This window comes from Vulpes vulpes, chromosome 12 (genome assembly GCF_048418805.1).
Source record: "Vulpes vulpes isolate BD-2025 chromosome 12, VulVul3, whole genome shotgun sequence".
NCBI classification, from domain to species: domain Eukaryota; kingdom Metazoa; phylum Chordata; class Mammalia; order Carnivora; family Canidae; genus Vulpes; species Vulpes vulpes.
The window spans coordinates 45,301,245-45,327,607 of record NC_132791.1 but is presented as its reverse complement, the minus strand read 5'-3'; the positions used below and the strand labels follow the sequence as shown (position 1 = coordinate 45,327,607).

The 26,363-nt window shown below is 36.9% G+C and overlaps 1 protein-coding gene across 50 annotated transcripts in view; it reads right to left on the bottom strand.

The window, feature by feature from the left end:
- Positions 1 to 26,363, bottom strand: part of PTPRD (protein tyrosine phosphatase receptor type D) — a 2,173,792-nt gene that overhangs the window by 134,480 nt on the left and 2,012,949 nt on the right. For 20 of the 50 annotated variants that reach the window (XM_072728319.1, XM_072728317.1, XM_072728336.1 and 17 more), the window contains 7 exons: positions 25,926 to 26,043; positions 22,645 to 23,232; positions 22,107 to 22,207; positions 20,857 to 21,116; positions 10,488 to 10,578; positions 4,992 to 5,201; positions 193 to 353 (listed from right to left, as the gene is read on the bottom strand). In XM_072728319.1, coding sequence (XP_072584420.1) covers positions 193 to 353; positions 4,992 to 5,201; positions 10,488 to 10,578; positions 20,857 to 21,116; positions 22,107 to 22,207; positions 22,645 to 23,232; positions 25,926 to 26,043 — 1,529 coding nt within the window. The remainder of the gene's footprint in view (positions 1 to 192; positions 354 to 4,991; positions 5,202 to 10,487; positions 10,579 to 20,856; positions 21,117 to 22,106; positions 22,208 to 22,644; positions 23,233 to 25,925; positions 26,044 to 26,363) is intronic. The other 30 variants (XM_072728321.1, XM_072728338.1, XM_072728327.1 and 27 more) reach the window with 6 other exon arrangements.

Sequence of the window (26,363 nt, the reverse complement as noted above, 5' to 3'; positions counted from 1 at the left end):
AATGCTGGGCAAGAAAGTCTATACCACACTTGAATGGGACTTGAAATGGCACAATCTTTACATTTCATTCTAATCTAATGGAAACATTTTCCAATGATTGGGGGGGCTACACTAAAATATTTCATTAATAGCAACCACACAAGGACCATAGAAAGATTACCAAATTGCAACAGAAATATTGGGCAAACCTACCTTTTATAAAGAAGGATAGCTATGACAATACAGATGATAAAGACCACTGCAAGCACAGGACCTACAACCCAGATCAAGCCTTCTTCTTCATCTGTGATTGGCTGTGGATCCAGATCCATCGATACAACGGGGTCAGAGTAGGGACTGGTCGCATACATCTTCTGAGGAAAAACAGAGTCTGTGTTACTTAATAACTAATGGCTTTCTAGTGTGTATCTATAGCATTAGAAGAAGCAAAAATTCAGAACTTAGTGGATGTGATGTTAAGTGTATGAAACAATGTCGTAAAAAAAAAAAAGAGGGGAGAGAAAGGGATGAGAGAAAATGTGGGAGAAAAGGGAGAAAGGAGTATAAACTAAAGAAGTCCTGTAATGTAAATTTCCCTGTAGAGTGAAATATTTTCTAATAAAATCATTTTTGATGGTGTAAATTGCTCTGTAGACACATTTTCATTGAGGTCTATACATGACCTATTAAACAATTTTATGAAGTATAAAATGCAAGCAGTTAAACATTCACAAAATATTCAGTGAGCACTTACATTGTGCCAAGGTGTTCTGTGTTGTGTGAAAATCAACAGAAATATTATAATTCCAGCCTAAAGACATTATCACCCAGCTAAGGAGACCAAATTTAAAAATAAACATTTATAGGGAAAATGTCAGTATTTAGAGAGGGGAAATGAAGATGTAGGTCAAAGGGTACAAACCTTCAGTTATAAAAAGTTCTGAGGCTCTAATGCACTGCATGGTGGTGACTAGAGTTTATAATACAGTACTATATACTTGGAAGTTGCTGAGAGGAGATCTTAAGTATTTCTCAGCACACTCATATGCACACACATGTAAAGAACTAACTATATGAGATGATGGATATGCTGAGTATTTTGATCTCAGTAATCATCCCACAATGTATATTATAAGTCAAATCATCATGTTGTACACCTTAAATATATAATTATATTTGTTATTTTTCCCTCAATGAAGTTGGGGAAAATATATAGTTACTTGGTGAAGGAATGGACTGAATATTATGAATTTTGTTTTTATAATATCCTATATTGTTCTGTCCCATTTCAGGCTCTCTTAGCACAGTATTGTCTTGATTCTGCCCCCACCTAAGATCCTAGCTTTTCCTTTTCCGATAGAGACCAATCCACACCCACAAGCTGGCCCACTTGTCCTGCCATTAGCTCCTCATCTCTTCCCACTCCAGCACTAGCACTGGTTCTGTTTTCTTCATTTGCTAAATCTAATTGTGATTATTTACTCCCTTCCAGACATCTTTTCCAGATTTACTACAGTTGATTGAGCCTTATTTAAAACTCCTCCCCTGGTTCTCCTAATTCTGTACTCAACTGGTCCCATCCTAATCTTGCCACCTGATCATGTCCTGCTGAACTGACCACCTCTGAATCAATCCTGTGCCAGCATTCTTAAGTTTTTTTTTCTGCTAGTCTTCTCCCTTCTCTGGCATGATCATCCTTACTTCTAACTACCAACTTCTAAGCAGATTACTTCCTGATTAATATTTCTAAACTGAGAAACTCGGCTAAGTCCCAGACCTGCATTTCCAATTCATTCTAGAGATTCCTACATATACCTGCAAGTTAAGAACTGTATGTGCTATTTCCCTGCTTGCTAGATATACCCTCCACTCCAGCTTGCTAATTTTTCTCATCCTCTCAATACTTAGGAATGAAAAACTACTGATTTTTTCTTGCCAATGGCCCTCAGGTCGATCTACCCGCTGTCTAACCTCATGGCTACTACTTTTCTTCAGGACCTCATTCATGCCTCCCTAAGCCATACCGAGTTTCTTCCTTCTCTACTGCTGCTAGAGTTATTACCCTCAACTGTAGCTGTAAAATCTTCAGGAGGATCTCTGGTGATTCCTAAATAAAACCCACATGTCTTAGCATGGATCTTAAGGGCCTCCATGATTTTGCTTTAAACTTTTGTACCACACACAACATTTTCCATCACAGTGAGCTTCTTGCTACTATTCCCTAAATGCTCTATTCTCTCTAACCCTCTCACAAATTCCACAACATTTAGCTCCTGAAATCTAACTGACCTCCAAGGCCCCACTTAAATACTGCCTCCAGGGAAGCTACTGCTTCTTAATTGGAAATAACCAATCATTTCACAAAATATAGGTAATTTTTTAAAAATTTCAGGTAGCCATTTATTCTTTTTTTAATAGTATTCTTCAAACTCCATTTTCCTTTTTTGTTTGTGCAGATACCTTATTTTCTTTAACAAAACTATAAACTCCTGGAAGATAGGGGTTTATATTCCATTTGTGCTTGTATACTTAGAGCAGCTAGCCCAGAACTTTGCACTTAGTGAGTTCCCAGCAAATCTTTGTCAAATAAAATAAAATGCTCATCTTTTTCAAATGGCTAACCTTATCAAGACATAAGGGAATATTCTCATTTTTCTATGAGTAGGAAGTGGTCTAATTTTTTCATCTGCATTTAAAAAATTAATTTAGGGCATATATTCTGAATTTAAGTGCAGCAAACTTAGTAGTTAATCTGGAGGGCATATGTCCCACTAAATGCTTGTATTCTATTCTTCCTTCTCACTTTCCCCATCGTACTTAGGAAAGAGACTGACTACATTTCCAGATTTTCTAATGTGTCAAAAGAGAAAAATTCAGTACATTTCCAACCTTCTCAGAAGCTGCTAAAAAAAAAATAGATATGTACAGTGTAAGGACTTGGCAAAGACATTAAATATCCAAGAAACATGATTCTTTATATAATTGTTTGTTTTGGTTTATCCTTTCCCCTTTCCATCTTGTAGGTCACACTGAAACTCTTTGGCAGACAAAAGTAAACAAAACTCTGTGATTTGAAATTCTTTACCAAGAGCCTTTGAGATAATCATCTTGGTCAGCCAAGATACAAATCTAAGCAAAGGTTTCCCCAAAGCATACAGATTTCCAACCCAAATCAGGAAATAGAGACATGTGAAAATGAAAAGAAAACAAAACCATAAAATGATACCAGCCTCATAAAAAGTAAAACCTGTTCATTGTGTGGGGGTAATGGCCTTTGGTTATTCTAAACCAGTCCTCTGATATTCTTAGCAAGAGGTAATAATGGACTAGGGAAAGCTCATGTCTTAGGGAGTGAGTATTTACTCTATGAAAATTATCAGCCTACCCTGGGAGTGGTTAAGTGCTTAACAACAATTATTCATAAAAATCTGAGGCTTATGAAATGACGGTATCACTGCTAGCATTATACTAGTTGGATACAGGTCTTTTCTATAAAGTAGATGCTGGCCTAAAAACACATACAATGCATAAAGAGCATTGTCAAGAAAGATGATGGAGAAAAGGGACAATTCAGATGTGTATTTGGAAAAAGTTCGAATCACATAATTAATGAAACAGTGAAATGACATACTAAGGGAAGGGGTAGACTCTTCATCACTGATAATGCATTTAAACACTAGAAACGTCTGGGAGAATTCAAACCAGAGTCTCTGATGGTGGTGCCACCAGCCTGCATGGCTTGCTGAGGCTTCTCTTCTTTGGTGAATTCTCTGATCTACCTCACTGGTCTCTATGTGCTTTCTGTAACATATTAGAGCTATGTAAAGAAAATCATTTCAAATATCTAAAAGTCATTAAAAACAAGAAAGGAAAAGATGATTTCTACCATCCTATTCCCTTGATGTTCTGCCTTAAAACCTTCAGCTAAAAAGAGGACGTGCATTAACATTCCAGGGAGCCCATCACTTTGTTTCCAAATGACATTCTGTGCACAAAGGTAAACCAGGCAGAAAGGCTGCCTTTGTGTTTTGATTTTCCCCGGGGGAATTCCTTCAGTCACTTGAAGAGAAGCCCCACTGTACGTGCTAACACCTGATGTGAAGAAACCTTTGATACATCTCAGGCTTCTTACACGCGCGAAGCGACTGGCTCAGCTGAGCTGCCACGCCTGTCAGCTTCAGGTCCCTATTAGAAGGATACAGTTCGAATATGTATATTAAATGTTAATGTGAACTGCCACTTCAGAATCCACCCCCCTTCACGCCTATAATTCTCTTCCCCCCCTCTCTTTTTTAAACATTCACAGCAACTGAAGCGTAAAACGACATAAGAGCAAGATGAATTACATAAAAGAAGACAACTCATTATTTAGAGTACCTCAGGAATTCTCTGTTTTATTGAATTATTTTCTAACATTCTTGGCTTTTCACTGATAAAGTCATTGGTAAATTGCTATAATTAAAGAAGCTGGCTGTGCTTGTCTTTTCCTAGACAGACCTTTCTTCCCTGTGAATCTGGGCAGAGAATGTGGGCTCACTGGCAGTTACAAGAGAATAAGACACAATCACACTCAATCAATATTTTTAAATATCTGGAAATACACTATGTTTAACTGCAGAACTTGATAGTTCTTATTGTAATTAAATAAACTGAGAACAGTCATTTTTAAAGGATGACGAAGGAGATTTTGAGCAGTGATGGGCATCACCCTCTTATCCATATGCATCACATTGATGATTTCAAGAAAGATATCCTGTCAATTCGGCACTTCATAAGCCAAAAAGTCCACCTAAAGTCCATGCCATTAGAGACACAGCCTTGTTTATAATGAAATCTCAGGCAGATTATTCAGCAACGTTTAAAGAGCAGGCAACCTGTTGCTCCATTTAAGTTAATGACAGCTCATGAGAAATAATTAGGATGGATATATTTACATGTCCTCCAAATAGCCATATACTGGTGAAAATATATAGGAAAACCAAAGGGAAGAGATACAAGCACAATGGACTTACAGACTCTGCATGCTCCATCACTGCTAACACGAAGAAGACATATTCTTGACCACTTTGGAGTTGCTTGTTTGTGAATCCACCATAATGTTTGTCATCCCCCAGGGTGAACTCAGTGGGAAGGACATCAAAGTGAGCAGCAATATATGGCTTTAATTCAACTTCCCTCCCATAGCGGATGCTTCTGCGTTTCCTAGATATCTCTTTAAGCAGCTTAAGGAAAAAAGCGGGAAACAGAAAACGAAATTGTAAACAATAACCCAACTTAATGACTGTTTAATAGGAGAAATTAATTCAGGACCGGGGAGAACTCAAATACAATTTGTCCACATTTCATGTACCATGTCAGCCTCACTAAATCTCAGTTCTATCTTTCAAATGCTTGTCTTGCTGCTGAAGTAAGGTGTTAGACTGCTACAACAAGGCCCAAGCTATCTATAAACACAAGACTATTAGACCCTTCCTCCCAACGGTAGCTCATATCATAGTCTACCCCAATGAAATCTTCTCAAAGGGCAAGACTGCACTATAACCTTAGTAAAAAAAAAAAAGTCAGCTTGATTCACATAAGCCTCTCAAGCAGTATTTATTATTATTTTTTATTAAATAGCTAGTAACTTCGGATAAAGCCATCAAATATGATCACCTTCTGAAGAGGTTAGTACCGTTTTAGATTTTTTTTAGTAATGAGATCATTTACATGACACAAATTCCCTCAAATCAGTAGAAATAGAATCCAATGATCAAGTTTTATTGAAATTTCTATTAAATAGACATTGTCACTCATTTAACAATTTGTGGCTTGACTTGATTTCTTGGTTCCTTGAATAACCTTTTGGTTATTCCTCACACATTTATTGTGACATCAACTTTTCTGGAGCTGAAAGCTCCCTGGAGAGGTTGACTTCCCAGGTGATATAGGCATGGTAGATGAACATTAATTTTAGTATTACCCTGAAGAAAACAAACATACACATGTACACAAACATACACATGTTCAAGTATTTTTAAAAGGGAAAAGGTAGAACTTGTTTCAACATTGCTGTTTTGCATTCACCTTTTTCATTAGAAAGTCACATTAACGACATTTTATGACAAATGATTTCAAAGTGATGTTGAAGTTAGCTTTGTCTTCTCCCCTTTAATATATTGGTATTTCATAGGACATAACCAGGGGAAAAGTTTATAGCAGTCTGTGATGCCTTTTTTTGGGGGGTAATGAAACTTGTTTTCAGCTCAATAAATAAAATTAAGATACTAATGGAAACATTCTGGTGAAATTATTTGCTACTACTCTTGTTTCTATAAGTAGAAATGATAGATCAAAAACCAAAGCAGCAATATCTGCTTAGCAAAATGAGACCCTGGCATTCTCAAGGTCAGACTTCTTTGATAATGGCTGCAGACTCCTCTATATATGGCAAAGGTCAAATACTAATGTAAGGTACCTGGTGGCACACTACACAGAGTTGTAAATGTGCTCAGCTGATCAAATGGAAATTAAAATTGTAAACATTCTTTTGGTTATATTCTGTGCCCATGTTATTTTTGAATTTAATTTAAAATGCTCTAAATATTTTCTTTAAATTTGAATTTATTGATGTGATGAAAATTATATGAACTCTATAGCTCTTTTATGAGACCCACAATTGCGGGCATCACCTGTTTAGCAAATTTGGACGATCTGATGATAAATTCAGAAAGCTGATCTATTATGCACCAAAGAAAAGGTAATAAAATAAGGCCAGGAACTCAGCACCATCTTTCAATCCTGTTGTCAAGTTTAGGTTTACTTATAATAATGCTAATCACAATGATGGCTAATATTTATTAAGCACTTAGTTGCTGCCAAGCACTGTTCTCAGAAGCCCAATATTTATTAGTTCATTTACTCCTCATAATAAACCTTATAACTGAGGGCATTATTATATCCCCATTTTATAAATGAGAACACTAAGGCATAACAGAAAGTGGCAGTTTATAATCTGATCAACTGGTGAAATAAAATGAAATTACATGTGAGAGATTTTTTAAGCTATATTTTTGTTGGTGTAATGATTGCACAATATCAAGAAAACACAAATGCAACATTTAAGCTAAACTGATCATCTAAATTGTTTTAACTCAGTCTATGCTTAGACAGATGTAATTTTTGTGCATCTGTTCTCATTAATGCAGCTGAATGTGTACTTAGGTTTCCTTTTCCTGGATTATTTTAACATGTTATTTTAAAACATTCTGATGCCAAATATTTAATAGTATAGTGGAAAAGTCATTACGAAGGTTATCATTGATATGTGGTAAACAATGAGCCATTATATTAAGGACAAATGTACTGCAGATGAGCTGAACAGCTTTTTGAAGTTGGTTAATCAAAAACATTTACCATCAGTTGTTTATGTGACTGCATCCCCTCTTCCACTTCACTGATCAAACCCTACTTTGATTTTATTCATATTTCAGATGTATGCAACTGTCATAATTCATCCATATCACTGTCAGCCCCAAAAGTACCTTTTGCTCACTGTCATCCCCGTGAGTACATTTTGCTAGGGTGTCTTTAGAAGACTTAGCAGAAGTACTTTAGAATTAAATATTTGGGTTTTTTGCTGCTCCTTAGATGCAATGCAGCCATTCATTAAGGTCAACCTGCCCCTGTAAGTTGTTCTCATCTCTGCAGGATGCTTCCTATGTTGTACTTTAAACTGGTCAAGTGTGCTTAGATGACACCAAAGTTACCCACTATATTGAAGTTACAACTACAAATGACTACATTATTTAGCAGCAAGCCTTTGAAGTACATAGCAATGAAAAGCTTATGATACAATGTAAGACCTTCCCTGAATTAAATATAACTAATATTTTATGAGTCATTCTGTCCAAAATTCAGTTTGACTATCAACGTCTGCTCTGCCCAGTCTGACCTTGACAACAGAAGTTCTAGTGCACGGATTTATTATGTGGAGATTATCCCCAGACAAAGGATAAATGAGCTCAGAAGATAATATTGAGAGTGACTCTGTTTAGGAAGCCTCTTTCCATTTTTTATGGGCCTAGATGTGAGGCATACATGTGGAAATCCCCTTAGGCCACCATTATATTCGATGATATACTCTCAACGATTTGAATTATAGGCCTTTCTAAAAAATCACTTGGTCAAATACATTTAAGAGGGGAACACTGCTTTGTCAAAGCTGGCAGTACCAAGCCATAGATAAAATTACAACAATGCTTTTATTATCCATGATAGGCGGAAAAATGTCTGTAGGGATCAGAAACTGGATGAGTAAGCATAAAGTGAGGCCATAGCCTAGTTTCATTTGCTCCCCTACACAATAGTTACAAAATGTATTGGAGGTAATTCCAGAAGATATATCAAGGGCTTTAGTTTTTTATCAGAAATAATTTTCATTTTCCAGTCAATGCATATCTTATTTCTTCCACCATTAATTCTACAATGTGGTCTCAATTATATCAGTAAGAAAAGTGGGAAACACCCCATCCTGACCCCAAAATTTTGAATTAATAAATGTTCTTTATCAAACTATTATACAGATTAATGCACCACAACTTGTGAGATGATTAAAATGACCCTCTGTTATGGGAATCAGCAGCACAGACCCATAGAATTTAATTGCAGGAAAGTTCAATGTCATATAGCTCTATACTTTAATCCATTAGCATTGCTGTGCATTTTGGAGGTTAAAACCTGGCTATAAAAGAGAATCAGCTTCCTATTACTAGCAAATGGTTCTACTTCCAAGAAAAGTTTATTATTTAAAAGTATTTGACATAATTTTTGGATTGGAGGATCTTAATTCTTTGATAACTTTTTTTTTGTCTTCCGTTTCTTTTTAACAGGAGGAAAGATTCATAGATTCTACAAGTTACCTTTGCATTTTAAAACCAATTACAATTCAACTCAGTAATTTATTCAACAGCTGATTAAAATCATAAGTAATAATGACAATAATCTCAAGATTAACTGATTAGTCAGTTGCAAGGAAAAGTATGGCTTGCTTCAAAATGTTTACAGAAGACCAGCTGACATTTTGCACATTCAGATGGAAGACTACTATTCCTCTAACATAGAAAAATGATTTTGTTTCTTCTTTATTAACAGAAAAAAAATTATAACATAAATTGCTTGACATTATTGAAATGGTATCTCATTTTACACCCCTCCAATGCTTATGTAATCATTAAAAGGTGACATAAAAGTATAATTCTAACCTTGAATTCATCTCCCCTTCTGAACATGATCAAGTTTAATTCAGATAAATTAAGTAGGTGAAGATAAACCATATGTCTAGAGAGGTTGTGTGTCTGCCAAAAGAAGCTAGTGGTCCATATCCGTCAGATCACAGTCTCTTTAGTGCAGACATATATGAAATAAACATCTCTTCCCTGTGAGGCAGTTAAGGAATTTCTGCTTTCTCTTCCTAATTTAAGGTGGAGAACATACCCCGAAATAACAGGTTGGGCTATCAGATGTGGCTTCTGTTGTAAATAAACTCAACAAATTAAAATCTCATGTGTTCCCAAGTGAGGGACTTTTGATTTGCTTTCTGACATGATTCAAACCAACATCATGTTAAAATAGCAAAGTTTTTCCTGTATTTGACTGAACCACAGCCATGAACTTGCTTGGTCCTTTGGGATATAGCTTAACATTTCTGATCCCAGTTTTCCCACCTAAATAGAGTATATAATATTTAGGTCTTGTTCTTCATCCTATGTATTAACTCCCAAGAGAACAAAAACCAAAACCTAAAAACAAACGTTCTTTTTGCAAAAAGAGTACTAATTAAAATGCACCTACTGTTGTAAGATTTCAAAAATTAAAATCACACTATTTAGTATTTGCTCTGTTTTTTGTTCTATCTCTCTTGCCTGGCTCAAACTTTTGGGATGTGGTTTTTGATGTTTGTTTTGGTTTTTTGTTTGTTTGTTTTTGTTTGTTTGTTTTTTGTCCCTGCAGTTAAATGCATCTTTGATTCTGAAATCCTACAAAATACAGAATAAGGCAAACGAGCCAATCAGCATAATTCTGTGAGAAACAGGTCAAAAACACATAGTAGGTGGTACATTGAATTCTAGTGCAAATTGCAATTTAGCATTTGTAACAGCTTCAGCTACCACTATGCTCATTCAGCAGACCTTGGAGTTCATTACAATGATGATTAAGCCTTTTCTGACAATTCACTTCACCTTCTATACTTTGCATCATGTTTTACAAGGGGCAAGAGACAAAATATTAAAGCCAACAATGATTAGACAGGTTGTAAGCTTTATTGCAGCTAAATGTCTTTTAATCAAAGCAAAAAGGTCTTTGTTGGGATTTCTAGAGGTTATCAGGCCCATAACACTGACCTATCCAACCAGCTGACCAGCCACTCAGATGAAAGTCAGCACCTAGACTTCCTTCCATCAAGAGGAAGAATATGTTTAAAAAATTAAGTAACTAATGAAAGGCACATCCAACAAACACATAGTTACCTCATCTAATTCCATTTCATCTGGACTCTCCCATGGCTTGATAAATTTCCCACGAGATTTCTTCAAAGGTACAATTATTATATAGTAACCTCTGCACAAGAATGGACAGACAGAAATAAGGTTAGTTCAAAGGGAAAATAAAATGGATATGTCCTTAAATCTTCCACAGACCAGTGATTGAGAATGAAGGCAAATTATGGATATGGAGTGACTTGTCCATCAATGAGAAATAACCACTTGTTTGTTCAATTTTAAAAACAACATGGGTAGACATTTATGTGTGACTTCAATGATCTTGCATGGTAATACCACTATGGTTGACTGCTCTTTATTAGGTATCGTAAACAGAGCAGAAACAGTTTGTTAGGATCCTGGTGCTAGACACATTCAAGTTTAGTATGCTGAAATGCAGCATCACAAGCTGCTGAACCAAGTATTTTCTATGACATCAATTTATAAGATGATGTTTTAATAGAAAATGTGTAATAAAAATTTCCCTTAGCTCATACAAATGCCTAGATGATGACAATGATTTCATTTATACATCCCTAAAATACTTTTTATTTGGATAAGAAATTAAACACACCAAAATTACCAACAATTTCACAACAGTTAAATAATGATGTAATTATTTCTACCCATCCAATTGCAAACCTTAAGGTAAATACGGTAGAAACTTGGAGACCAACACTATCGAAATGCCTTCAAAATAGATCTCAAAAAATAAATGTATACAAAGGACAAAAGTAACTGAGCACTCACATTAAGAATAATCAGTCAAAATTTAAATAACTATAAAGGTTCAAAAATAGGTATGGGCTATTTTAAAAGTTGTTCTGCATCTTCCATAAAATGTATACTCTGCTCTTGTATTCCTGACTCTGCTTGATCTCTGGTAGTAACTCTACAATGACTTGAAACATAGGTATATAATAATAACGAACACACCAATCACTTCCTACTTCTCAGGTATCATATTAAATGTATAATCTCATTTTGCCTTGTCAAAAACTGCATAAGGACAGGTAACAGGCAAAAAGATAAATCCAGAGAGATTAAATTATGACCAAAATTAAAACACACTGTTAGGGGGATACAAACTTATACACATCTTAACCTTGGCAATAGTCTGGCTCTTTCTTTGTTTCGTTTATCTGTATTATAAACTACTTTTAAAGGACTCCATTATTTTGTGGATATTTGTTGTGAAAATGAACACACTGACACACATACACTTTTATTTAGTAAAGATTCTTTTTTATTTATTCATGAGACAGAGAGAGAGGCAGAGACACAGGCAGAGGGAGAAGCAGGCTCCATGCAGGGAGCCGGATATGGGACTCAATCCCAGGACCCTGGGGATCACAACCTGAGCCAAAGGCAGATGCTCAACCACTGAGCCACCCAGGTGCCCCCACCCACACACACACTTTTAAAAGAGAAGGCTATATCAAAACAAAACCTGCAATAAACTCAGTAAAACTCTATGCTAACCAACTCTGTTTCCATAAACAGAGTCTAAAGCTGCACTGTTCAATATGGTAGCCACTAGCCTTTGTGACTCTTGAGTACCTGACATGTGGCCAGTCTGAACTAAAATGTGTTCACAGTGTAAAGGATATTGGATTTTCAAGACTCAGTACAGAATGTAAATGTAAGATATCTCAGCAATAAATGTTTAATAGTGACCATATGTTAAATGATAATATTCTGGATATATTAAGTAAAATAAAATATGCTATTAAAATTAATTTTACCTATGTCTTTGTACTTTTCGCTGTAATTGTTAGAAAATTTAAAATTCTATGTGGCTTTCATTATATTGAAAGGTGCCATTTTAGAGTGTTTAGGTGAAGAATATGGCATCTGAAGATACATCTGGCCCACAAGTTAAGCTCTGTCACTGATTCGCTGTGTGATCTTGGGCTGATCATTTAACATTCCTTAATATCAGTTGTGTACTCTGAAAAATGAGAGCACAGTGTGTGACAGGCAGCACCAAACTGAGGCAAGCCACTATCATTAGTACTGACCCTCATCATGGGGGGAATGCATCTGAACCAAGTTATTCAAGTAGGACTCAGCAACAGTCCCTGAGATGCAAGTTAAAGAACTTGTCAAAACGTTTTTTTCTCCTCAATCAAGAAATCAGATCAAACCAGACAACTATGCTAGGACCCTCTCTCCATGGTGCTCTGAGCAACTAATCATCAGACTCCCAGAATCACATCACCTAGCCAACCATTTTCTTTCCCACCAATAATCATGATGATTGAGGAGGGTGAGAAGGAAGAGCTGGAGCGTGTGAGAAAGGCCAGTATCTTGTACTTTATGATCCAGAGGAAGCATCCTCCTCTTCCTATCCTCCCACCACCTGAAGGATTTGCCAAACAAGTCCATCACATTAAACAAGCCTGGAGAAGAATGACAAGGGCTGCAACTGAGCATAAAAAATAACACTACAGATGCACATGACAACACTCATCCAGGAACCTCTTGCTCTTAACTACCAATTGCACCAAGTCAAGACCGCTTCTCTTCACCTAAAGTAATGATACTCCTCATTATCGGAGAGTTCCCATTGTCCTCTTTCAGAATCTTGTAGATCAAGGTTAAGATGATGAATTCTATTAATTTTTCTCCTGCTTTCATACTTGAGTTGCTATTCTTGTGCATGAAAAAAGAATCCATTCACTTCTTTCGCAGTACTCCCCAAATGTTCATTTAATTTGTGGCTGGGATAAGAATTGAAGAGCCTCCCCCACAGCAAGTAATTAACAGTGTGCCTGGATTTGCATGGCCTTTTCTGTCTCCTGATGTCCAAAGCCTTCATCTAGAGCAGTCCAAGAGGAGCTGCTTCAAAGCAGCTCTCAGTCTTTGAAAGAAACGTGGCATAGGGAATTTGAAACTTCATAGTATAATAAAGTTTAGCCTAAATCCACACATTTCATCCATGTTCTCTGTAACCATGGGTTTGTAAACACACGTTTTTGCCTTTTCTGAAACCTAGTTTTCCCCTGACAATCCTGCTTCCCTCACAGGCTTCTCATAGGGTGGCTGCTTATTCATGTCCCTCCACCACCCATGCACCTGAGCTGGAGGGAGGGCCCAGGGTTTCCCTCCTCGCTCACTGTTGCTTCTTCCAGGTATTTTATTCCTCCCCACTTTAGCTAAAACAAAAAGCAAGCCAAATAAATAAATAAATAAATAAATAAAATAAAAAACAACAACAACAACAAAAAAAACCAAAAAGCAAGCCAAAAGACAAGTGCCTCTTGTTTGAGGCATATATTTCAGCTATATTGTTATTATATTATTATGGTCTTCTCTCACTGACTTTTGTCATGCATAAACCCTTTCAGAAACCCTTTCTTTCTTTTTCTCTTTTCCCCCAAAGTCTTCTTCCTTTTCTCCCAAACTCTGCCATCATCCTGGGTGATTTCAAGTTCTAGAAGGCACCATGCACCACTCAGGGATCTCAGATCTTTGACTCTTCTTCTCTAGAGCCCACATCTTCCACTTAACACTAGCTAAAATCTGTAATTGCCCTTCTCTGGGCCTGAAGCTACAGAGCTGCCTATGGCTTGAGAAATAATGCACAGGGAAAAATGATTTTGTAAATTCATATTCAGCAAATTCAGGACTTCGATCTGCCTTGACATCTCACCACAATTTCTCCAGTTATCTCTTCCTTCTCTTTTGTGCAATGCATTTGTCAGACTTTCTCCCCTGGCCTCAAACCTTAGACATCCTTACCTCCTCACTAGGAGATAGCTTTATGTTTATGTAAAGAGAAAATAAGCACATTTGGACTAGAACTCTCTCATCTTCCAAACCTACCAAACTACATGGCTACTCCCAACTGGCCAAATAGTGTTTATAGAAAATACTCTTGTTTTTGCAAAAGTTTTCTTTACCCGTGTAGTAATGATTCTTATTCAACTTTCATGGGGTAATAAGGATGAAAAGATGACTCAGATAAGAAAAGTGAAATGGGGAGCTAAGATGTACTCTACAAATTGAAATCAACCAAATCATATGAACTGAAAGAACTTGCCTGAAATGGAAAAAAAAAATGTTTTTGGATATAGATCAGCTTCATATATGGATAAAATTAAAGTTTAGATTATGCTTTGCCTGTCTGACTCAAGCTTGAAGTTTAAGCTCAAAATATCTTTTTTTGACATAGACTTTAACTATTAAACTAATAGAAAAATAAATAACTTCAGAATCAATATATCTGCAAATGCTCTGACTACTTATAAAGTAAGCTGTGTTTTCCCAGTATGTTAGATTTAATTAGATAGGTTAAATCTAACCTTCAGAATTTTAATTATATTAAGTAAAATTTTACTAGTTTTATTTAACATGTTATCACCAAGGGGCCTGGCTCCATATAATTATTTGAGAAGACTAGGTCTGGTGTTTGTGGTGGTCCCTTTTCAAATTCAGCCAGGCTTTTTGTATTAGCAGAACGTATTAGCATTCTCAAACTCATTATTTAACTAGAAGGTCAAAATTTGTATCAGAATTTAATGATGAATGTCATTCCTTGCATAATTTCGTGTGTGTGTGTGTGTGTGTGTGTGCACGCGCGCATGTGCACGCACTACAGTTATTTGGGTATATATTGTTTAAACCAAATTAATTTACCATAGAAAACCCAAAGCAGGTTGAATGATCTTTCCAGTCTCCATGTTTAAATTAAGGTTTTCAATATTTTTAGCTATGTGTTTTCAGACAAGTTAAAGTCACCTAATTTCTTCAGGCCTCATTTTCTTTTTTTGTAAAATAGTGGATGATAATGCTGGCCCCTGGGGAGCTTCTCCCTTTACCTCTCATCTAAACTCTCATGCAATCGATTGGTTTAATTGCTCCATAACACTTACGCATTTCCATGATCTATGACCAGGCACAGGTGCCTAATTACTCCTTGTTCTAAGGTCTGTCTGGGGCAGTTCTGTCCATTCTTACTTCTCCTCAAGTTCTTAATGGTTTATCAATTGTCCTAGAAAAAAAAATGTCCTGGTCTGACCAAAAACTCTATGGTCATGGTTCAACATGTGGGCTTACAGCCAGACTGCCTGGGTTCAAATCTTTCCTCTCCAGCTCCAATCTTGTGTGGGAAGGCAGGGCAGTTCACCCTATAACTTCCTCAGCCATAAAATATGAAGCACCCTTTTCCTGAAGATTCCATCAGCTATTGTGTGCTATGCCCTGGAAAAGTAACTAGTAAGGCTCCTGTCACTATTATAACTATTCTTAGTATCAACTTTATGATTGTGGCCGGGCCGTTTAGTATCTCTGAGCCTCACTTTACTCACCTATAATACCTACCTCACAGGATTATTGTGAGACTAAAATAAAACATTCAAATGTCCTCAGTAAAGTGTAAAGCACTATACAAATTTAAACTTTCACCACTGCAGTTGACAACCATGTGATGAGTGAATTATTTCTCATTAAACATTTAACAGATGATACATTAATACATTAAACTAGTAATGGTGCACACATTTTATGAAGCATATTTGTAAGCCATGCTTCCAAGAATATTTTCTTTAAAAGAGGAAAAAGTAGGCCAACCTGAAAGCCAAATTAGTAAGACCAAAGACATTAAAAATTTCATAAAATGCTCTGCTTCATTTCTATTTTTCATAAATATAAGATGATTACCATGAAATTAACTTACATCGGGTACCTTCCAGCAGCTTATCTCTTAGTACAATCTGTGTGGTACATTTTTCGTTACCACCCAGAGTAAAATCCTGCTCTATAAAGTCAGGGAAGTTCCCTTCATCACAACTTGCTTCTGAAGAATGGTGGAGTTGCTAGATTTTCTGACTGGCATTCTGACCCCTAAATCTATCCAAGAAGACTGAAGCATCACAAATTCCTGCTAGCAGAACCTGCAGTACCCACAGGGCTATTTCACAAGAAATTTGGACTTTCCCTGAAAGAGGTTCCTCACTTCTCCACACAAAAACCATGTGTGAAAGAGTACAAAAGCAATGAGCCATGGCTGTGTCATGTTTACAAGAGTCAGATTTGTTGCTGGGTGGTGAGAGGTTGGGGGTAGGGATCAAGACTTCCCAATTACCTTGGCCAGAAATTAGAAAGCATGGTTTCTGTTGATAAAAACAGTCCTTTAGGGGCACCTGGGTGGTTCAGTGGTTGACCATCTGCCTTTGGCTCAGGTCGTGATCCCTGAGTCCTCGGATCGAGTCCCAAATCAGGATCCCTCTGGGGAGACTGCTTCTGTTTCTGCCTCTCTGTCTCTCATGAATAAATAAATAAATAAAATCTTTTAAAAAAGCAACACGGCCCTTTAATCACCAAAATTTCATTTTACCAGAAAACAAATTGGAAGTATTTTTCTTTTCTTTTTTCAAAAAAAAATTGTTTATTTATTCATGAGAGACACAGAGATAGAGGCAGAGACACAGGCAGAGGGAGAAGCAGGCTCTATGCAGGGATCACAACCTGAGCCTAAGGCAGATGCTCAACCACTGAGCCACCCAGGTGTCCCTGGAAGTACTTTTCTAAAGAGCTTTCACCTAAATATAAGTTAGCAACCCAGCCCACAGCTCTGGTATTAGTGTTTTCTCTCCTCATTTCTCCCAGGATATTCTATAAGCGACATTCCTTTCTAATTTCTTAACTTGCCAACTGCTGCAAGTGGCACAGCATGGCACCCAGCTGCCTCTAATAAAATGGACGACTGTGCCACATGACAAGAGGATGTGTAACTTTATGTTATCACCCCTTGAAAAAGTCCAATGTATATGGATTATTTAGCATTTTTCTTGGTTTATTTTTCTAACAGGAAATTTGTTTTTCATTTCCTATGGTTCTGATACTTTTCCCTCTCGAGTAGTTTCCTAGTTTTGTCTTTTGCTCTTTTTTTCCCCAGAGAGACTAGAATATATTTCTGGGAATCCTTAAATTCATTTCTAGAACACATTTTTCCCCCACAGTCATTTGCTTTCTTTTTATATTTCATAATGATCTCTTCTCTTTGTTACCAAAGTTTTACTCTTTTCTCTGACTCCCGTTTCAAATGTAGGAGGAAGCAGTACATAAATAAAACAAAGGGGAAAACTGAGCAAGCTAAAGAAGAGCACTAAAAGACTACATTCTACGATATTCTTGACTCATTCAGAAGTTGGAAAATGAACCAAAAATATACCACCAATGGAATAAAATGCCATTTCTCAATAATGTCTAACACATTCCACTAAGCCAATTGGGTAAAGAGCCACTAAAGGCATTTTTTTTCTTAAGTCTTGGAAACTAATAACAAATACTACAAATTATTCTATCCTATTTTCATCTTTCAGTTGCTCTTTCCCTGAATAGGCAGTTCATGTTTTTAAATGGATTGGATTTATGCTCTGTATCTTTCCCTGTTATTTGCAACTATTTTACCTTTCCTAAATCTTTCCTCCCCTTCAAGACTCAGGTTAAACACTAGTTCCTTCTAGATGATGTCTCCCCTGACACTCAATTTGGGCTGGAACTTGGGCAGTACTTACTCCATTATATTCACATGATCTATTTTTTCTATCTGTCCTGGTACCATAATGTAGGGCTTCATCTCAGTCATCTATTCCCAGATCTGGCACTGGCAATGTATAGAATACATATTTGTTGGATGCCAGCTGAAATGTCTTTGTGGATGAGGTAGACAAGTAACAAATGCTAGTCTTTCTCTTGCTCCTGCTGTATCACATATACTGTCTTTTCCCTGAAACAGCATCTCTCCAACCCCACTCCCACAGACCAGCTAGGCTCCTGTCATTCTGACCTCAGTTTTAATGTTGCTTTCTCGGGAACCCTTCCCTGAGCTACTAAACTGGAGTTGGACACCTCTCCTTTGGCCTCCCTTATCCAGCTAGTCTTTGGTATCCTAAAACTCCATTTCAACTGACTCTACTTGTCCAAATTTCCCAATTAACTATGTAGTAGAAGAGCAATGAGGAAGTTAGCATTATCTCTACTATGTCCCTAAAACATTTCCTGGCATATATATCCACAGATGATTTAAACAAAAATGGATAAATATAATATCACTCTCATATTAAATATTGTTGGAATAAAAATTATACTAATATTCCATTCTTGTTTCCAGTTTTCTGAATGATACAAAAGGAAGAGTGGACAAAAAAAGGAGATCTGATTTCTCAGTGAATTTATTTTAGTCATGATCTTTTGGAAATCCCACCATCTGGTTAAAATCCTCCAATTATCTCATCAAATAAATAAGAACAGAACATTTTCTCTGGAAGCATTTATATTAGTTAAGTCAAAAGTCACCAATTATTAGACACTCCTAAATTTCAACCATGGCACTACATTAAAAACTTCTTTCTTATAATTTTACTTTTTAATAGCTGTTCTTTTTTATGTCATCTTTTTTAAAAATTTTCTGGAGCTTTGGAAAATTTTGACTGTACACACCTTCTTGAAAATTCTTTTGCCATGAACTTGCCCTGGCTTGGTTCTTCACTTAACTTTGTAATAAACCCTACTGTGTCCTCTACTAGCTCTTTCCTTCCTGAGACCTTTACTTTAGCCTTTAGCTTCATATCTTCACCCCACTGTCTCAGTGATTCTTTCTTTTTCCATAAATACATTGCTGTTCTGTTAATGACTCTCAAATTTCTACTCATAAACCTAGTAATTTCTTTAAACATGCATCTCTAGGTATTTCACTGATATCTCACATAAAACATACCCAAAATTGAACCCCTTCATTCATCCTTTAGGATGAATGGCAGCATTATTCACTTTGTCATCCAAATTCAACTCTCAGAGTCATCCATGACATTTTTTTCTTTGCCTTGATCCCTCATTCCTACTATGTTACTGCCCTTATCTGCCTCTTTATCCTATTTCCTTCAATTCCAACTGATTTTAGAATCTAGTTGTTTACCTAGAATCAACCAACTACGTAATGACATCCCAACACTTTTCTCTACATTGCTCCAATCCTTCCAACATATGCTCTCAGGAGCCATCTTCCCTAAGAACTGTCCTAATTATGTCACCAGATTGCTGCTAAATGTGAAGGTCCTAACAATTCATAAACTATGCATAAACATCTCTGCTTGACCTTCAAATCTTTCAAAACAAGTTTTATCTAAACATGATTGTATGGGATACAAGAAATGAGAAGGCAAGCAGACACCACAAGCTTCAGCATGCAGTAAATAATAAGTATTTCCTGAAATGGAAAGAAGGAAACTGAGGTATTATATAAATGATACATGCCACTCTCTTGCATAAACACCTTTCCTGAGTTTCCATGGTCCAGTTCTGAGTGCAACCTGGCTCTTGCTCACCTCTCTTATGTTTCTTGTCCAGGCCTTACAAAATAACTTGGCTTCCTTAACTAATGAGCCTTTGCATATAATCTTCTCACTCTGATATTTTGTATCCTACTTGTCCTTTAAGATTAAACAAGAACTCTCCTTGACCCATTTCATTATCAGTTAGCTGTTCTTAATAGTCTAACTCTATCATTGGCATGTATTATACCTGTTCCTCTGTATCCTTCACTCTATGGTAGTTCTTTGAGGACAAAGACCACATCTTCTTTTTGTTCTCCAGGGTCACCCACAATATTCATACTGAATACTGACTGCAGTGAAAAAAAATTTTTTTTCCTATCAGCTATATCCGGCCAGCTATACTGGTTATAAAATGCATTGGCAATAAATAAAATATTTTTTAAAATGCATTGGCTAAATCAACTAACTATATATAACCAGTAAACTACTTAATTGACTGGATTTGATTGTTTACGTCAGCCCCACTGGCCTCTACACTGTGCTCTGTCCACAAGAGAAAACTTTCATTTTCTAACTTTCATGTATTTTCCAATGTCATTCTGAACTATAACTTTTGAAATGCCTCTTTTCAATACACATATAAAACAACAGTGCCGTGTACTATTTTTTTCTCATTTCCCAAAGTTTCTTTCAGCTTCGTAATGTTTTGTGAGACTTCCTCACCATTATAATAAGATTTGCCAAATATTATTCAACTAGTCACTTTATTCTGTATACTATAGCATAAACTCCTTTGGAGTAAGGACCATGTTTTCTTTTTGTCTATCTCTACTACATTACATCATTCCTGGGACATAAAAAACACTTAATGTTAAATTAATGAGAATCTGTATTATAATGAACATGAGAACATGGTGTAATAAAATTCAAATAAAATGGAGGGCCAATGAGCAAGAATCTTTTACTCCACATACAGTAATAGACTCTTTTATAACTTCTCTAATACTGAGGTTGAATATTCTTTTCCTGCTTGCTTGCATTCCTATCCCTTGGCCCTAGCCCTTCAGTCAACTTACTTTATATTCTCATTTGCGGGTACTTCAGGCAGTTGCACAGTAATCATGCCATCCAGGTTGGTCTTCCCAATGAAGGCGGGCTTGGTACGTAGCACATCTGGTGCAGTCTTTGCCGTGACCCTGTGTTGCAGCCCACCAGCACTATTTCCACGGTTTGTTAGCACAAATGAATATGACTTCTCAGGCTTCAAGTTGACAATTAACTTCTGGGTGGCCCGGCCATCTACTTCTTCTACCATTTTCCCATCATCATAAAGAATCTAGAAGATACAACCAATCAAAGAGATTTGGTTATCAGAGAGGCAATGTGTGCTTTCTAAACTAATGTGTTCCTGTGTATAGAATATGCATGTCAAGCCAATTCTAATTTTGGATAATTCCCAAGCCTGTAAGTGTTCATAAACTCTAGAGATTGAATCAATTTTTCTTTTGGTTCTTACTGCATAATTCTGTAATGTTTCTAAGTCTATCGAAAATACAGAAAGAAATGTACAATATTTTTCCAATATTCGACTTGTTGCTTGTATATAATTAACGGAGATTGTGCAGAAATGTTCTGGGTTTTCAATGTATTATTCATATCACCTTTTTTCTAAATGCTGTTATTCCTGTTCTGGAGTATAGTTTTGCCTTCAAAAATGTTTCTTTCTTCTTTATTTCATAGACTTGCACTTCTTGCTAACATCTCTAGTATCTCTCAACCACAAATTAGAGTTTAAAACATACAAAGAAGGACACCTGGGTGGCTCAGTGGTTGAGCATCTGCCTTTGGCTCAGGGCACGATCCCAGGATCCTGGGATTGAGTCCCACATCGGGCTCCCTGTGAGGAGCCTGCTTCTCCTTTTGCCTGTGTCTCTGCCTCTGTCTCTGTATCTCTCATGAATAAATAAATAAAAGATTTTTTTAATTAAAAAAACATACAAAGAATCAGGCCCATAAACACATTTTTAAAATCCCAGGATGCAGCATTTTAAAGAAGTAGAAACTATGTAAATTTCATTTTCTGGTGAAATAAGAAAAGCACTAGCTTAGATGTAAAAAGACTTGGAACTACAAGGTGACTGACAAGTAATACCACCCCTAGGCTTCAGCTCCCTCTTCATCTTTCAAGTGAAACCAAAACGGAGAAAAGCAAGTGTGTGCGGCTGAATCAAAGTGGTGCATATGCTTTCTAAGTAACCTACCCAGGTAAACTGCATGCCACCCCTCCCTTCACCCATGATATCTTACAAATTAGAAGGCAACTTACTTTGAAAGGCATGGCGGAATTATAATTTTCTGGAATTTCCCAAGATAGCAGCACTGAAGTCTTCATTACTGCTTTCACATGAAAATTTTTTGCAAACACTGCTGGAAAAGGAAAAACAGTGTATTTACACTCCTCCTAAGAACGTATGACCTGTCCTTGTCCACCATGGACCATCGGGCTTACGGCAGATGCCATGTACTTTGATCAGAGAGACAAGTGTGATTTGCCTACCTGTTTAGACCATTCATTTTACTACCCCATTCTCATAAGGATCTCTCTTTTCTCCAATTCAGTCAACTATATTATACTCTCCTTACCTGAGAACACTGGGGTGCTGTCAGCCAGACTTGCTTGGCATTCTATAACCAAAATCTAAGGCATCCAAAACATATTAAGTTTTATATACTTTACCTTTTTGCTTTTGCTGAACCTATATTAATATGAATGGTCCGATCAGTTTATTTATAGCTTCAAAATACTGATTTCCAAAGACCGACATTCCTTTAAAGGAGGAAGGCCATAAGCAGACAAATCCTACCTTGATCCACAGGCAGTGTCCTGAACTGGACACTGGGACTATATGGCCCGGGCCCTTTGCTCGTGTGAGCACGTACTTTTACATCATATGTGGTATCTGGCTTTAAGCCACTGAGTGTCATAGTGGTATCAGCTGGAACAATAAGCTGCTCCAACGGAAGAAGAGGGATGTTGATATCCCGATACAGAAGAGTGTACTTGGTGATGATGCCATTTCTCTCTGCCAGGACAGGTGGCTGCCAGGATAACTGGACAGAGGTTGAAGTAGTGCCTTCTGAGTGGAGGTTTTGAGGGAATCCAGTTGGGACTTCTTCTGGAACAGAAATCTCCTTCACTATCTCTTCCCCAAAGCCCACTTTGTTTCTGGCTGAGAGCCTGAAGATATATGATGCACCCTTATGGATGTCTGTAGCTGTAAAGTGATCTTCTTTATCAGAGAACTCAAGAGTAGTGAGTGGTTCCGTATCTTTCCGGCCAAATTTTAGGCGATAGCCCTGAAGAGGTCCAAATGTGTCCACAGGGGGGTGCCATTGAATGAGAGCAGTATTCATTTGAGTGTGATTAATCACAAGCCGAGGTTTTCCTGGAACTAGAGCACATGGGAGGGAGTGGTCAGACCAACCTATACAGACATTCACACTGTAATCACTGCTGAGTGGGAACATCACTCTATGGAAATTCCCATGACACTATTTATTTAAAAAGCCTTGATATATATACCTCTGTGGAAATATGCTTCTTCTCATAATTAATTATTAAGATAGGCTGAGATACCAGAATTTGATAACAGACACAAATAGGCTTAAACAATAATTCAAGAGTATTTAAAACAAAACAAAAAGGGACACCTGGGTGGCTCAGTGGTCGAGCATCTGCCTTTGGCCCAGGACACAATCCCAGAGTCCCGGGTTTGAGTTCCACATCAGGCTCCCTACAGGGAGCCTGCTTCTCCCTCTGCCTGTGTCTCTGCCTCTCTTTGTGTGTCTCATGAATGAATGAATGAATGAATAAATAAATAAATCTTTAAAAAAATAAAACAAAACAAAATATCTTCTCATATCAAAACTACCACACATGTGGTAAAGGTTCATGCCACAGAAAAATGAATCCAAGTAGAGATTAGCTAATTAGATACAGCTAATAAGAATAATAATTATAACATATTTAATTATTGGGTACATGCAATGTACCAGGCACTGTGCTCAGAGCATTCAGTGTAGTATCTCATTTGATTTACATTTTTCACTCTTGACTACACACTCTGATTAGTTATTATCTTCATTTTCTATAATAAGAAAATGACACCTAGAGAGATAGAAAACTGCATAGTCAAAGGTATAATAAGTGAGAAAGCTATGAGACAATCTGAATCCATAGCCCCAACACTTAACTCTATTCTTATGCTGCTTGCAAAATTTTTTAAAGTACAAAATTATGTTTCTTTGAGTTATATTGGTTATAATTTGCACTCTTTGTCTATACTTTATATTGGGATAAACCATGACTAAGGGATGCTTTTTGACTAGGAGGTTGTCAGAAAATAAAACTCGAGCTTTTCTCTTAAATATATTATAAATCTGCATTTTCACACCTCCAACCTAGGCTCCGTGAGGAAGTATGAAGACAATAAATGTATAGACATCTAAAATATAAGCATTGTCTACCTCAATATCCAAGTCTCCTGTGATTAAGAAAGATTTGAAATTGTAAATAGAAACACCAAAATAATCTATAACAATTCTAAATAATTTTTGAATAGTCACAAAAAAGTGATGATCCAGTCTTAGTGCTATTGAAATAGACAATGCCATTTATTTTCCTGGGATTCACATCCCTAGGCTATAAAGTCTCTACTTTCTCTGCCTCATTATAGCACCTCTATCTTAAGAGCAATAGGAACTTGATGCTTTACGTAAGACATCTCAGACTAATTAAGACACAATTACAAATTTAGGTGTAGGAAATGTATTTTCTTCATTTTGAGATTTAATTTCAGGGGTTTACCCTTAGTTGTCTACATTTCAATATAGGCTGGTTCCACAGCCAGGCAACATGCCCCCCACTGAACATGTATCTCCTCTGCAGGGTATTAAATTAGCTTGATACAATGCTATTCTTAAAAAAATATTTTAAAAAAATAAGGCCCAGAAGACTTTGCCTTAAAGGAGTTTTGCCATCTGTAATCCTGCTGCTTGAGGCAGTTCCAGGTGGCAGGATGTAAGTGAGGCAAATCTTATGACATTTAGACAAATTTGGCAGTGAGCATGGCACCCAGGAGGGTACTCAACATCACAGCTGTTCTTTGCTTTATGCCTTTACCTAGAGGTGTGTTCCTAAAAAGTTGTGAGAGAAGCGAATCAGGAGGAGTAAATCAAATCATAGTTTAAATGTTCCATGGGAGATTGCTATATAAAGGGATTGGAGGAGAATCCTTTTGTAATTATGTCTTAATTTATTGGTTTTACAATGTCAGGTCTTCCTTCATGCTGGCTTTTCCTAATGTGAGCCAATCAAAGTAACTCTAAAGAGCATTAAGAAACTTTGTTCTTCAGAGGAGCGATCTGACATTTTGCAGCCTTCTTCTCTTTTCTGTTCCCCATCTTTTATGTGATTTGGCTTCTTCAGAATCCCCACAGCAAGGAGTGAGGAGGAGAAAATGGCAAAAACACCCTAGAACTGTAAGTCATCAGCGAGTTCAACATGGCAGCTCTTCTAAAAAGGTTTGTTGCAGAGAGAGGCTGAAGCTAATGAGTGACATCTCTGCCCACATGATCATCTCACTGGACATTCATGGAACTTGCATCACTCATGTTTCAGCTCAAATAACTTTCCTCTAAGAGACCCTCTCCAACCACTCTTCGCAAACAGACCACTAGGGGCTATCCTATCTTTAATGTCTACTTACCTTTACATTTCAACTTCAAACTTACTGATGATTTATTATATATTCATTTGTCTACTAGCTAATTATCTAGTTTGACTTAGAAAATAAGTTTCAGGAGGGAAGAATATTTCTGTTCTGTTGATGACTGTATCCTCAGTACTGGTAGTAATGCCTGACATGTAGTAGGTGCACATGAACATACTTGTTGAATGACTGACTGGATAATTTGGGCAAAGTGTGTCTTGAAATTTTTTTTTCTGAACTGTATATCAAAAAACACAAAAGTTGAACCATAGTCCACTTTTTCTTTCTGATAGAATTCACCATACCATTCGGAAAATGAGTATTATTGTCACCTGGAAAATGTTCAAGGCACATTTATGCACAAATAAGGTTACCTGCCCCAGTGGTGGACACCAGTTTAGGCTTGCTGCGAGCACCATCTCCTTTGGTGGTATAGGCTGTGACAGTGAGGGAGTAGGAAGTTTCAGGCTGTAGCCCAGAAATAATCATGTCCTAAAATGACACAATAGAACAACACTGATTCAAAACACTGCAAATACCCTGGGGGAAAAATCAAAGCATTCATCTTCATTCTTTGCATGCTTGAATACTCCCTGTAGCCATGCCAAGCACTGGAAGTTTCATGCCTGTTGCTCATGCTATGAATGATGTGTTTTCATGCTGACATTAAAGTGGGGTCTTTAGCCATCATGAGAGGTAATTCTAAGAAGTAGTAGTTAAAAACACAATACCTGGGGCCAGAACTCCTGAATTCTTGAATTTAAAGCTGCATCTCCTTATTTACTAGCTTGGTGATCCAGGGCAGGTGAGTT